Source organism: Anastrepha ludens, chromosome 2 (assembly GCF_028408465.1).
Source record: "Anastrepha ludens isolate Willacy chromosome 2, idAnaLude1.1, whole genome shotgun sequence".
In the NCBI taxonomy this organism is placed as follows: domain Eukaryota; kingdom Metazoa; phylum Arthropoda; class Insecta; order Diptera; family Tephritidae; genus Anastrepha; species Anastrepha ludens.
In genome coordinates, this window is record NC_071498.1 from 103,017,846 (window position 1) to 103,030,334 (window position 12,489).

A 12,489-nucleotide genomic window follows, 5' to 3' on the forward strand; every position below is an offset into this window, starting at 1 on the left:
AAAAATAAAGCAAGGAGTACCGCAGGGTGGTGTCCTTTCACCCTTGCTTTTTAATTTCTATATTTCGAAACTCCCCAGCCACCAGAGGGAGTCTCACTGGTCTCATACGCCGACGACTGCACGATAATGGCGTCGGGCAATGACATTGATGGCCTATGCTCTAAAGTGAACGACTACCTCGCCCGCCTTTCTCGCTTCTTCACTGCGAGAAACTTAAAACTTTCTCCCACTAAATCCACGGCGACCCTTTTTACCACCTGGACAAAGGAGGTCAAGCTGCAACTTCAGGTGCACGTCGATGATACCCCAATACCGACGGTTAATAACCCCAGAATTTTGGGAGTCACCTTTGACAGCTTGCTCTCCTTCTCAGCGCACACAACCGCTATTGCAACGAGAGTACAGAATCGCAACAAGGTCCTCAAGTCGGTCGCCGGCAGCACTTGGGGCAAAGACAAAGAAATGTTGCTGTCGACTTTCAAAGCAATAGGCCGACCGGTTCTCAACATGCCGCGCCTGACTGGTCCCCTGGAACCAATGATACGCAGTGGACGAAGCTCCAGACCTGCCAAAATACTGCCATTAGGACCGCGACAGGATGTCTCCTGATGTCCCCAATTTAACACTTGCACGACGAGGCTCACATGCTCCCTGTTAAGGAGCACAACAAAATGCTCGACAGGCAGTTTCTGCTAGGGTGTCACCGTAGGCCTCACCCATGCAGACACCTGCTCGAGCCTGAGCCACCTTCCAGGCACATCAGGAGACACTCCTCAACTACGTGGACGAGATCCAGGACAAAACAGACAGACCACTCCAGGATCAGACAGTGTACAGACAGGCCATTAACGACATTCATCGGGAGACCCTTACCACCTTCTTAAGCTCCCGACCCCCGAATGCCGTTATCGGAGTCCAACCACCACCTATCGCAGACGAAGAGCTCCAGCTTCCCCGAGAGTCCCGCGTAACCTTGGCACAATTACGTTCTGGATACTGTAGCAGGTTAAACTCCTACTTATCCAGAATCGACCCCGACATACTAAACATATGTCCAGCATGTGAAGGCACCCCGCACGACACTAACCACCTTTTCACTCCCTCTGGACCCAACCCGTCGAAACAGCCAGATTCCTGGGCCTACCGTTAGATGGGCTAGACGAAGACGACTAGTAATTACACTACACTGACAGGCCGAAGATACTGCTACAACAACAACAACAAAGTAAAAGATAATTTAGAGCCAACGAATGGTTTATAGGCTCGTTTAGTAAAGTGGCCGTTACTCGTATACACCCACTAAATTCATTAAACTGCAAATAAATTACAATCTTTTTAGTATCGTTTCAAAACTTTATTTAAGATTTAGCATTTAAAAATGGGGGTTTGTAAAATGAATTATTTAAATAATACAGGTACAGTGAAATTCCTTATAACCAGACACTCACCGTCGCAGTGTTTTTGTCCGGCTATGGGAGATGTCCGCTTATAAGGGATGAAGTCACAAAATATTTATATACCACACATATGAATTGTATTGTACATAGTTTAAGAAATTTTTGGAAGTAAAGAATATTTGCATACTTTAGTATTACATATAAATACATATATGTACATATAGCGATTAAGTACATTGTACAAGTCTTTACATTGCAATACTAGTTTGATTGAAAAAATTAGGTAATGCTTGATTGCTTTAATTTAAAATGTTCATTTTCAAAGTGACTCTCGATATTTTTAATGTGCTGAAAAGCTACATAGTCATTTTTTGCATATTGTTTCAAGCCCGCAACAAGTTTTAAAGCCTCATCCTATGATGTTATAGGCTCACTTATTTCTTCTGAAAATTCATCTTCTGAATCACTTATGTCCATAGTATCATCTTGTTGGTCAAATTGAACTTCTATATTGTTGTCCTCAGTGAAAACATTTTGATCCCTTTGGAGAAAACCTTTGAACATAGATAACTAGATGTGAAACTTATTCATTTTGAGAGAGAGCGCGCCCATGAGGACGTTTCAAAACTTGGTAGCACTCACACATTATGGGATTTTGAACAGCTGATAGGCGAAATGGCTGGCTACCAGAAGAAACGCGCCAAAAATAATTGACGAAAACAGTTCCTTTTTTCATAGTGGAGAAATGACGCGTTGAAATGTTTATAATTATTTGTCTTTAAATTAATTCAATTGAAATGTAATAATTGAAGGGAGTTTGTAGAATCCAAAGCTCGTTATATCCCTTTCGACTTCTACTTTTAATTAGTCTTATGTACATAATGTAATTTTATTGAAAACTGTGTGTTGGTTTATGTAAATTTGTATTGTATATACGTAAATATTCTATGGTTGGAAAGCGTAAGTAAGGGAACTGAATTTGTGTTTGAGATATTTTACAAAAAATTAAAGGTAATCTGCTTTAACTTATTCTATTCGTTGTTTGAGAATTTTTTTTTTTTTGTTACCCAATTTCTGTGTTATATTAAAAAATCGCAATAAGTCATGTTTTTAATTATAACTTATATTTTTCGCGTTCATTACTTTATAATTATTAAATTACTTTTGTATTTCAGTTTTAAATAATTTCATTTACATATAAATTTTTAAATTTTTTGCTTATTTATGTACATATTTCATACGGATTGTGCTTACTTTTAGCATATGTAGCTGTTTACGAGTGATATAAGGTTATTGGGCAACAGCACACTAAATACTAACCTCAATGATGGTGTGGAAACTAAAAATTCCAGACCTTTGGTTCAGAAATACCCAATTCATGTTTCTACTGGTGTGGCAATATTGGAAAATGTTATAAAAAATGCACATTTTTCAGCGCTCTCACGAGAAAAAGAGTTTCACATCTAGTCATCTATGCCTTTGAACGCAACCATTCGCATGCAACTGACTTAACAAACTGAATGGAAAACTACTCTTAATTTAAAACGCAGGACTTGAATGAGTGTATACATGTTAAAAGGGGAATCACCTGTTTCATTTTTATAATGAACAACAAAGCTTGCTTGTGATATTTTTGAATTTTGTCCGTTTATGAGACATTTTTTTATGAAAATGGTTTGAAATACCTTGTCCGCGTCCGGTTATTAGAGTGTCCGTTTATTAGGATGATATTTGTATGAAAAAATGAATGAAAAACCTGTGTGCCCAAAATTTGTCCGGTTATTGGAGCTGTCCGGTTATAAGGACTGTCCGTAATGGGGAATTTCACTGTATTTATAAACAATTTTCCACTTAAAACTAATACGGTTTGCACTTTTCAATGAAATTCTACAATGGACGGAATGTACACAGCTGATATGTATGTATATATGTTTTTACTTATGGACTAATAAGACACATTCGAGTTGGTTAATTTTCGTACTATTTTTAGATTCCTGAATATACTAATTTCGTTGAATCGATAAATGTATAAACTTTCCTTAAGCTAAAGAATTGTTAATATTAAATTTGAACACGATTTGTGGCCTAAAAGAGAATACTCGCAATAATGCATATAGAAGCTACACTACCATATGACATTAAAGGACTAGCTGCGGCCTTATAAAAATCCCAATCGAATATGATATTAGATGCATCCGAGTCTTTCCATGGATAGGCGCCGTCATCGAAGTACATAGGACAATCATCACGCTCTCGTTCGTACTCCATGGCGTCAATGGCAACTGCAGCACCTTCGGTGTGATTCCATGAGGTTACATCTTGGTTCAATTTACAAAAAGCTCCAACCGCTGCAATATTGGAAAAATACTTAGTTTACAATAGCAATTAGATGTCTACATAAATACGAACCCTGCGACATGAGCACACGATTCAAGTCAGCGCGTTGATATACCCAGCAGCGATATTTTGAGAGTGGATCCAAGTCATCATACGTGATAAGATAAGATTTGAGATTCTCTTTCCAAAAGCCAATACACTTCATCCGATAATCTGGATCACCTGAAATTTTAAATTTATACATAAAATCATTTTACTTAAAATGATATTTTGTATATGACATACTGTATATATCCACAGGTCTTCCCAAATGGTCCACTGACAGACAGTAATTTTCATCAATAGCCAATTCTTTTTGATCCGTATCACATACCGACAAATCCGATATATTTTGCTTGCAATGAATGTTCGGTCGAGGACTTAGCGTAACACCTCCAAGAATTCTCGTTCTAAAAGGATGCTCCCCACGTTGTGTAAAGTTGAACTTTCCTGCCACTGGGCAGCGTACTGGTACCGGATTCTTTGCTAAAAACAAATCATACTTCCACGACTCAGCATTCTTAAACTGCACCCACGAACAAACTGTACTGAAATCATCTTTAATAACAGCTAAACCCTTGCGATAACGTATGATATTGTGATGGCGTGGTTGAAAATCAAAACATACGTAATCCTTTTGGCAACCGTCAACAGTAAGGCGAGCCATCATAATTCGATTGTCACGCCGCTCACGACACACATAGATTGTACGCCGATAACGCGCTCTATCAGGATAGTAAGTCTCATTAATGTGAGTTTCACTAATGGACACATCGGCATCAATATTTGCTGTATTAACCCATTCGCCCGAAAAGTTTTGGGGTAGCGTGCAGCCCGGTTCAACGTATTCCGCTTTCACGGGGGTCAGTTTTAAACGTTCTGGAGAGTTTTCTGGCGTTTTCAATGTATTACATTCAGCAGTGATAGAAACGCCAATGTACAAATCATCATCTCGATTCTTAAGAAAACATCGATACTTTTCATCTTTGCGCGATTCTTTCGTATTAGCTACAGCAAAGTAATGATTTTTCCCAACAAACCAATCACCTAAGCAACTGTATTCTACTGTACCAGTAAAGGTACCTTCCATACCCTCACACTGTTGGTAGGTCACGTTGAATTTCTGATTTTGTATCAAAAATTGTGTACCTGCTGTCTGACATGATTGAATACGGGCATCGGGCTTGTTACAGACGCCAGTAAATCGGAAGCGGTTCTAATATGAACGGAAAAACGGTTTTGTGTATTTTAAACGAAGATCTATTTCAAACAGTGATTTACCTGATAAGTGAAATGCCACACCCCTTCCAGCGATGACCGACAGTTTATCGGCACAAAATTTTCATTGAATAATGTTACCAACTGTTGGTCTTCCCTAATCCCTTTACATACATTTTCTACACTTGGCTCTGCCCCTGTCGGTATAGAAACGCATGGTCCTAAAAAATAACACCACGATAAATCATTTAAAAATATTGGATTATATGCAAAAATGTAAATACCTTCTACTTTCTCAAACACATTCAGTGTTCTTATAACTGTTCGAACGCAATGATAACAATTTGCCGAACGTTCTTTAAATACAAATGAGTACTCATCACCGTGTCCAGACATAGTTATACAAACACCACGGCGCGACATGGAGGTCGCATCGATGACCGTTTGGGTGGGGTAACCAGTCTCCCAGGAGAACCAACTTCCCTGAAGAATCTTCGGTATAATACATTTGTTTTGTTCCAACTGGTTGTACTGCGCCGATACTATATATATCAACAAATTGTAAATTCAATTAAGCAGAGCTTGAGTCACAGTTGTCAGAGACATTGTTGGGCAGTTGCTAATGCAAGCAGGGTGTGGCTAATGAGATTAAATTTACCTATGCTTAAAGCGCCAAAAAAGCAAACGATTTTATAAAGTCTCATTTTTAATTGAACATTAGGTTTTTGCGTTAGACTTAAATATACGTTTTTAAAAAGGAATGTAAATATTTAATTTAAACTAAAAACTACAAAATTTAAGCGACGGAATGTGTAGGAAAATAACACAATACGAAACAAGTATGACAATCGAAGTTATAAACGATGATGCCAATTAACTGAAATAAATAGCGGAATAAAATGATGATTATAATATGTTTACACTGCTATGTTTTGGCAATGCGTTATCTGCCCTGTAATGTACTCGGTGCCGTTCTAAAGGGGCTTTAAATATCGGGATGAAGGATACCCTATTCAGTCTTGTGTAACGTAAAAAATTCTCTGAAAATTGCTGGGATATTGCTGAATTATACATATATGTAATTAGCGCTTACACCCTATTGCAACGAAAGTACAGAATCGCAACAAGGTCCTCAAGTCGGTCGCCGGCAGCACTTGGGGCAAAGACAAAGAAATGTTGCTATCGACTTTCAAAGCAATAGGCCGACCGGTTCTCAATTATGCCGCGCCTGACTGGTCCCCTGGAACCAATGATACGCAGTGGACGAAGCTCCAGACCTGCCAAAATACTGCCATTAGGACCGCGACAGGATGTCTCCTGATGTCCCCAATTCAACACTTGCACGACGAGGCTCACATGCTCCCTGTTAAGGAGCACAACAAAATGCTCGACAGGCAGTTTCTGCTAGGGTGTCACCGTAGGCCTCACCCACGCAGACACCTGCTTGAGCCCGAGCCGCCTCCCAGGCACGTCAGGAGGCACCTCTTCAATTACGCCGACGAGTTTCAGGACAAATATGATCAACAATTCCTGGACTAGGCGGTTTACAGACAGACAATAAACGACATTAATTGGGACACATTTACCACCTTCTTAAGTTCCCGACCGCCGAGTGCCGTAATCGGAGTCCAACCATCCCCCATTGCAGACGAGGACGAAGAGCTCCCGCTTCCCCGAGAGTCCCGCTTAACCTTGGCACAATTACGTTCTGGATACAGTCACAGGTTAAACTCCTACTTATCCAGAATTGACCCCGACATACCAAACATATGTTCAGCATGTGAAGGCGACCCGCACGACACTAACCACCTTTTCACATGCCCCATCAAATCCACTCATCCAACACCTCTCTTCCTGTGAACCCATTCTTTCGAAACAGCAAGTTTCCAGGGCCTACTGTTAGATGAGCTAGACGAAGACGACCGGTGATTTGCAGTGTAGTGTTAAGTGTACTGCTACAACAAAATAGTTTTATGTCGACTCCAGGCGGCAGGTGGTTTTTATTAGGAGCTTTCCCCTTAGCAGAAACACACTCAGAGGTTTGCCATTGCCTGCCGAGGGGCGACCGCTATTAGAAAAATCTTTTTCTATCATTTGGTGTTCAATGCATGGGTATTCGAACTCGCACACTTCTGCAGCGGCCGCTGAATTTAGTGGATTTAATTTTGGATCATTCTGGTTAAGTAAGATTTGATGAAGCATTAGATTCGATTCCATTGCGACATCAAAATGATAATCCTTTTATTCAAAGACAAGTTGTAGTTGAAGTTAACCTTCTTCGTATAGAAACTAATCAATTTCAGTTTGATTCCTTTTATTATTGCAGTGCTTTAATGCTTGCTGAATTTATGCTTCTTTTCGCCTCACTGTGTAGTTGGTGCATCAGAGTATCGAACATCCTACCTTAGTCTTGAGTACATTGTTCTGCCAGGATGGGCACTGTGTAGTTTCAAACTAGTCGGCCGATCGTCTTAAATGTCGCTAGCAATGCGTTTGTATTTTTATCAGGTGCTACCGGCTATAATCGAGTACTTTGTTATTATTTTGAGATGATCACATTTGCATGCGCTGAGAAGGTAGCAAACTGTCAAAGGGACTCTCAGTAACTTGTCATCGATTTGTTGGAGTTTAGCTACCTTCCTCCATGTAGTATCTAGGGTAAAAGTACGTTCACATATGCATTAATTACCAATAAAACCACAAAATTAATCTACCCGTTCACATATGGCAGATTACCTGCAAAATTGACAATCAGCTGTCAATACTGTTGTGAAAGGTTATTCTTCATAGAAATTGTTTTGCAGGAAAATTTCGGTGTTTTTGGTATGTTTAACTATTATTACCGATAGCTAATTTAGAAGTAGAAGGAATAGCTAATTTAATTGTGCAATTATGTGCTGTTAATAATAAACAGTTGGAGGAAATCTGTAAACGACTTTTACGAGGTTTCAAAAAATTTGCATTCGAAATTAGATATTACATTTTATAACAAGCAATAAAGGCCAAAGAGTATATAAACACACGCTTTTTTCTGTTATATGAACGCATAATTGATAATACTTAACAAAAATTTTATTAGAATTATGTCTACAAACCCGTTTTCTTTGCCGGCATCCATTTTATTTAGTTTTTACTTTGACGCGTGTCAAAAAGTACGGCCATTATCTTGCTTTATACCAAGAATGATAGAATACGGGATTGCGCGTTCCCAATAATAAATTAATACAGGGTGGGCCATATAGCGTTTGCTTTTTGAACCACCTATTTTTTTGAGAATGGTAACACAAATGACATGTTAAATGTGTTCATAATTTATTTAAAGGTTTGACATTTACGAAATGGGACGCTATACGCTTGAACAAAATTGGGAAATATTGAAAACCTATTTCCAAAGTGGTGAGTCTTCTTGTTTTCTGATTTTCACATCGGTGGCTACGTCAATAAGCAAAATTGTCGGATTTGGGGCTCCACATGTTACTGTAGAGTAAATGCCATTTTTTTCGAAAATGAGCGAGGAACCGCGGTTACAGTAAATGGCGAGCGTTACCGTGACATGCTCAACGAGTTGTTTCCAAAAATTGAAGAGGATGACACGGACGACATTTGGTTTCAACAGGACGGTTCAACTTGTCACAGTGCCAAAGTTACACTCGAACTTTTGGCTACTGTTTTTGAAAACCGAATAATCAGTCGAAATTCCGATATCGATTGGCCGCCTTGGAGCTGTGATTTAAGCCCGTTGGACTATTTTTTGTGGGGAGTCGTTAAGGACAAATGCTATTCGAACCAAAACACGAAATCGAAGTTGCCATTCATGAAATTGGAGCCCAAACAATCGAAAATGTGTTTAAAAATTATGTTGATCGACGTGGCAGTCATTTGAACGATATTATTTTTCATTCATAAATGACAATGTTCAATGTTCAAAAAAAAAAGTGAAAAAATATTAATTAGTTTTTTTTTATAGCCGATTAAAAAAGCAAATTTTACATGGTCCACCCTATATTATATGGTTTGTTACAAAGCCACGATGTAGAGAACACAGAGGGTACGCCATCCGAACACAGTTACGCTAACTTTTTATCTAAATGAAAGAATACTTAATTTTCTGATAGTTTGAATTTAACAAAAGTAAAAAAAAAACATGTAAAGTATCATAAATATAATTTAATAACACAACATTTATTTATTCATAAAGAGTCTGCAAAAAAATAGCCCTTATTCATTTAACACATAGAAATTATATCAAGCTATACCTCATCATTTTTACCTAATGGTCAATTAACCTCAAGATATATTTTAAATTTTGTTAAGCGTGTTTAATATCGATTTGACATTTTAAATAATCTGGTATATTATAATTGTCACAGTAACAATTTCCTCTTTTTAACAAGTTTTTTTTAATGTAGAGAAATGTATTTATTGAAGGAAGGGATAAATGGTTACGAATTTTGTTTCTAAAAGTATTCATTGCACTGAAAACGCCCTTAACTTCTTCATTTAAATATTACAATAACAAGAGCCGAATAATCAAATTTTACACATTTTCAAATGGATTTAGACCAGCTGAGCCTTTATTCGTCTTAGCTCAGTCCGATTATAGTTCATTTAAAGTTATAAATTCAGTGCTGGCAAAGCGTTAGTTTTTAACTATCTATGAGAAATGCACAAAGATTGCATTTAAGTTGAGAAAAAAACGAAAATGGGCATTACGCACTAAACTCTTGTCTCTGCGTTTTATTTTCTTTTAATTTAAACTTAAAGCACCAAGTTGGCAACTACGCATTGACATCGAAATTCGAACAAGCACACATTTTCCTCAGCAGCGGCACAGTGAGTCAGGCGCACATCGTTTTCCAATCCGCATCTTAAGAAATTATTAGTTTTCAAACAAAAAATCTCAAAGAATCAATAAAATAATGTCGACGATTGTTAGCCCTTTATCCATTGCGGGCACTAGACAGTCTGGTGCTTCTGTGCGCACACAGAATGGTAAGTAATATTAAGTGTTTAAAACATCTGCTATTTCATAGCCGCATAGCCGGATAGACAACATGTGAGATGCTTTCAGACTATTCGAGAATGACTAAAATAGTCGTTAAAACGACAGATAGCTCAAAAACTAATTAAATCGCCAGAAACACCCTTGTTACCCGTATTTCTCGGCTCCAACAAGTAATCGGAATGTAAATATATTGAAAAAAGTGAGGTTACAATAGGTTTCAGTCAGAATATCTGCAGGGGGAATAGTTACAAGGTGTGGTTTCTGTTTAGTGACTTAATAAACGTCTATGAAAAATATTTTCAGTTATGGCTGCAAGTTCAATTGCAAACATTGTCAAAAGCTCTTTGGGACCCGTTGGCTTGGATAAAATGCTGGTTGATGATATTGGAGATGTCACAGTTACGAACGATGGAGCAACAATACTTAAACTCTTAGAGGTTGAACACCCCGCAGCCAAGTAAGCTGGATTGAAAAGTAAGCAAATAAATAACCAGTTATATGTAAATCTATCATTTTAAAGGGTACTTGTTGAATTGGCGCAACTGCAAGATGAAGAAGTTGGTGATGGTACTACCTCAGTAGTTATATTGGCTGCAGAGCTGCTGAAGGTATTTTCCTTTTTAACTATTCATATATAAACAGGAAAATAGTAACAGACTTATTATAGAACGCCGATGAGCTAGTGAAACAAAAAATTCATCCTACTTCAATTATTGCTGGATACCGTTTGGCATGTAAGGAAGCTTGCAAATACATTTCTGAGCATTTGACAGCACCTGTTGATGATTTGGGTCGGGATTCCCTTATTAACATTGCAAAAACTTCAATGAGTTCAAAGATCATCGGTGCTGATGCAGATTTATTCGCCACAATGGTAGTAGACGCAGCACAGGCCGTAAAGGTAATATTCTTATTATAATTACAAATACATTTTTTAATTAACGATATTTTTTTTCTAGATCACTGATCCAAAAGGCAACCCATTATATTCCATTAAAGCCGTGAATGTATTGAAGGCTCATGGCAAGTCAGCGCGCGAATCTGTGTTAATACCTGGTTATGCTCTTAACTGTACGATTGCCTCACAGCAAATGCCGAAGAAAATTGTCAACGCAAAAATCGCATGTCTGGACTTCTCCCTGCAAAAGACTAAAATGAAAATGGGTGTGCAAGTGCTTATTAATGATCCAGACAAATTGGAAGGTATTCGGAATCGCGAGATGGATATTACAAAGGAACGCATTAATAAGATATTGTCGACGGGTGTGAATGTTGTGCTCTGCTCCGGTGGTGTCGATGACCTGTGCATGAAGTACTTTGTCGAAGCCGGTGCCATGGCTGTGCGTCGTGTTAAAAAGGGTGACTTGAAAATTATTGCAAAAGCAACTGGAGCCGCTTTTCTTACCTCACTTACCAATATGGAAGGAGAAGAAAGCTTCGAACCATCTATGGTGGGAGAAGCAGCTGAAGTTGCACAAGAGCGCATTTGCGACGATGAACTGATTTTGATTAAGGGCACCAAAGCTAGGTATATATTATATTTATGTTTAAACTTCATGGAGTAATCATTTTCTACTTAAAGAGCTGCTGCTTCAATTATTTTGCGTGGGCCTAATGATTTCTATTGTGACGAGATGGAACGCTCTATCCATGATGCGCTGTGCGTGGTCAAGCGTGTATTAGAAAGCAAAAAGGTCGTAGCCGGGGGCGGTTGTGTTGAAGCTGCACTTTCAATTTATTTGGAAAATTTTGCAACATCATTGGTAAGTTAAGGCGCAAGCATAGACTATTACAAAGCATGTGAACATACAAATATCTTTCTATAGAGCTCCCGCGAACAACTAGCGATTGCTGAGTTTGCAAAATCTCTGCTGGTCATTCCGAAAACTTTAGCGGTAAATGCCGCTAAAGACGCTACCGATTTGGTGGCTAAATTGCGTGCTTACCACAATTCCAGCCAGACAAAAACGGAACACGTGCAACTCAAGTGGACCGGTCTGGATTTGATCGAAGGTGTTGTGCGCGATAACAAGAAAGCTGGTGTATTGGAACCGGCAATGTCGAAAATAAAGTCACTTAAATTTGCTACCGAAGCTGCTATTACCATTCTGCGTATCGATGATATGATTAAACTAAATCCGGAGGAAAAAGGTGGAAAAAATTATGCTGATGCCTGCGCCGCTGGCGAACTTGATGGCTAGATTTCACCCAATGAGATTGTATTTGAACACTGGTATTTCTTCTATATACTTATTGTCTACACTTTAATAATAAGGGCTAAGACCTGCATCGATGGTGACCAACGCCGCTTTTAATACTACACATTAACAACAGTTATTCAGTTCTGTTATATTTACAATAATTTAATTGAATAAATTTTCGACTACAAAACACTAACTTTTTAATTTTATTTAAAAAAAAATTCTCCAAAACGCAAAGAACAAATTTAGTAGGGAGGAACCGAAATGGGAAATCGTTCAGAAACATGCTGAA

General features: G+C 38.4%; 2 protein-coding genes across 2 annotated transcripts; one reads left to right on the top strand and one right to left on the bottom strand.

The window, feature by feature from the left end:
• Positions 1-2,859: 2,859 nt before the first annotated feature.
• LOC128854964 (uncharacterized) lies at positions 2,860-5,838 on the bottom strand. The gene is made up of 6 exons (XM_054089495.1): positions 5,650-5,838; positions 5,276-5,533; positions 5,055-5,212; positions 4,020-4,989; positions 3,807-3,956; positions 2,860-3,745 (listed from the first exon to the last, which is right to left on the bottom strand). The coding sequence occupies exons 1-6, from the start codon at positions 5,693-5,695 to the stop codon at positions 3,483-3,485; spliced, it is 1,845 nt and encodes a 614-aa protein (XP_053945470.1). The 5' UTR covers positions 5,696-5,838; the 3' UTR covers positions 2,860-3,482.
• Positions 5,839-9,792: 3,954 nt separating this feature from the next.
• LOC128854965 (T-complex protein 1 subunit alpha) lies at positions 9,793-12,393 on the top strand. Its single transcript, XM_054089496.1, has 7 exons — positions 9,793-9,983; positions 10,300-10,453; positions 10,517-10,604; positions 10,664-10,897; positions 10,956-11,524; positions 11,579-11,759; positions 11,823-12,393. Exons 1-7 carry the CDS (start codon positions 9,911-9,913, stop codon positions 12,195-12,197), a joined length of 1,674 nt encoding a protein of 557 aa, XP_053945471.1. The 5' UTR covers positions 9,793-9,910; the 3' UTR covers positions 12,198-12,393.
• The last annotated feature ends 96 nt before the right edge of the window (positions 12,394-12,489 follow it).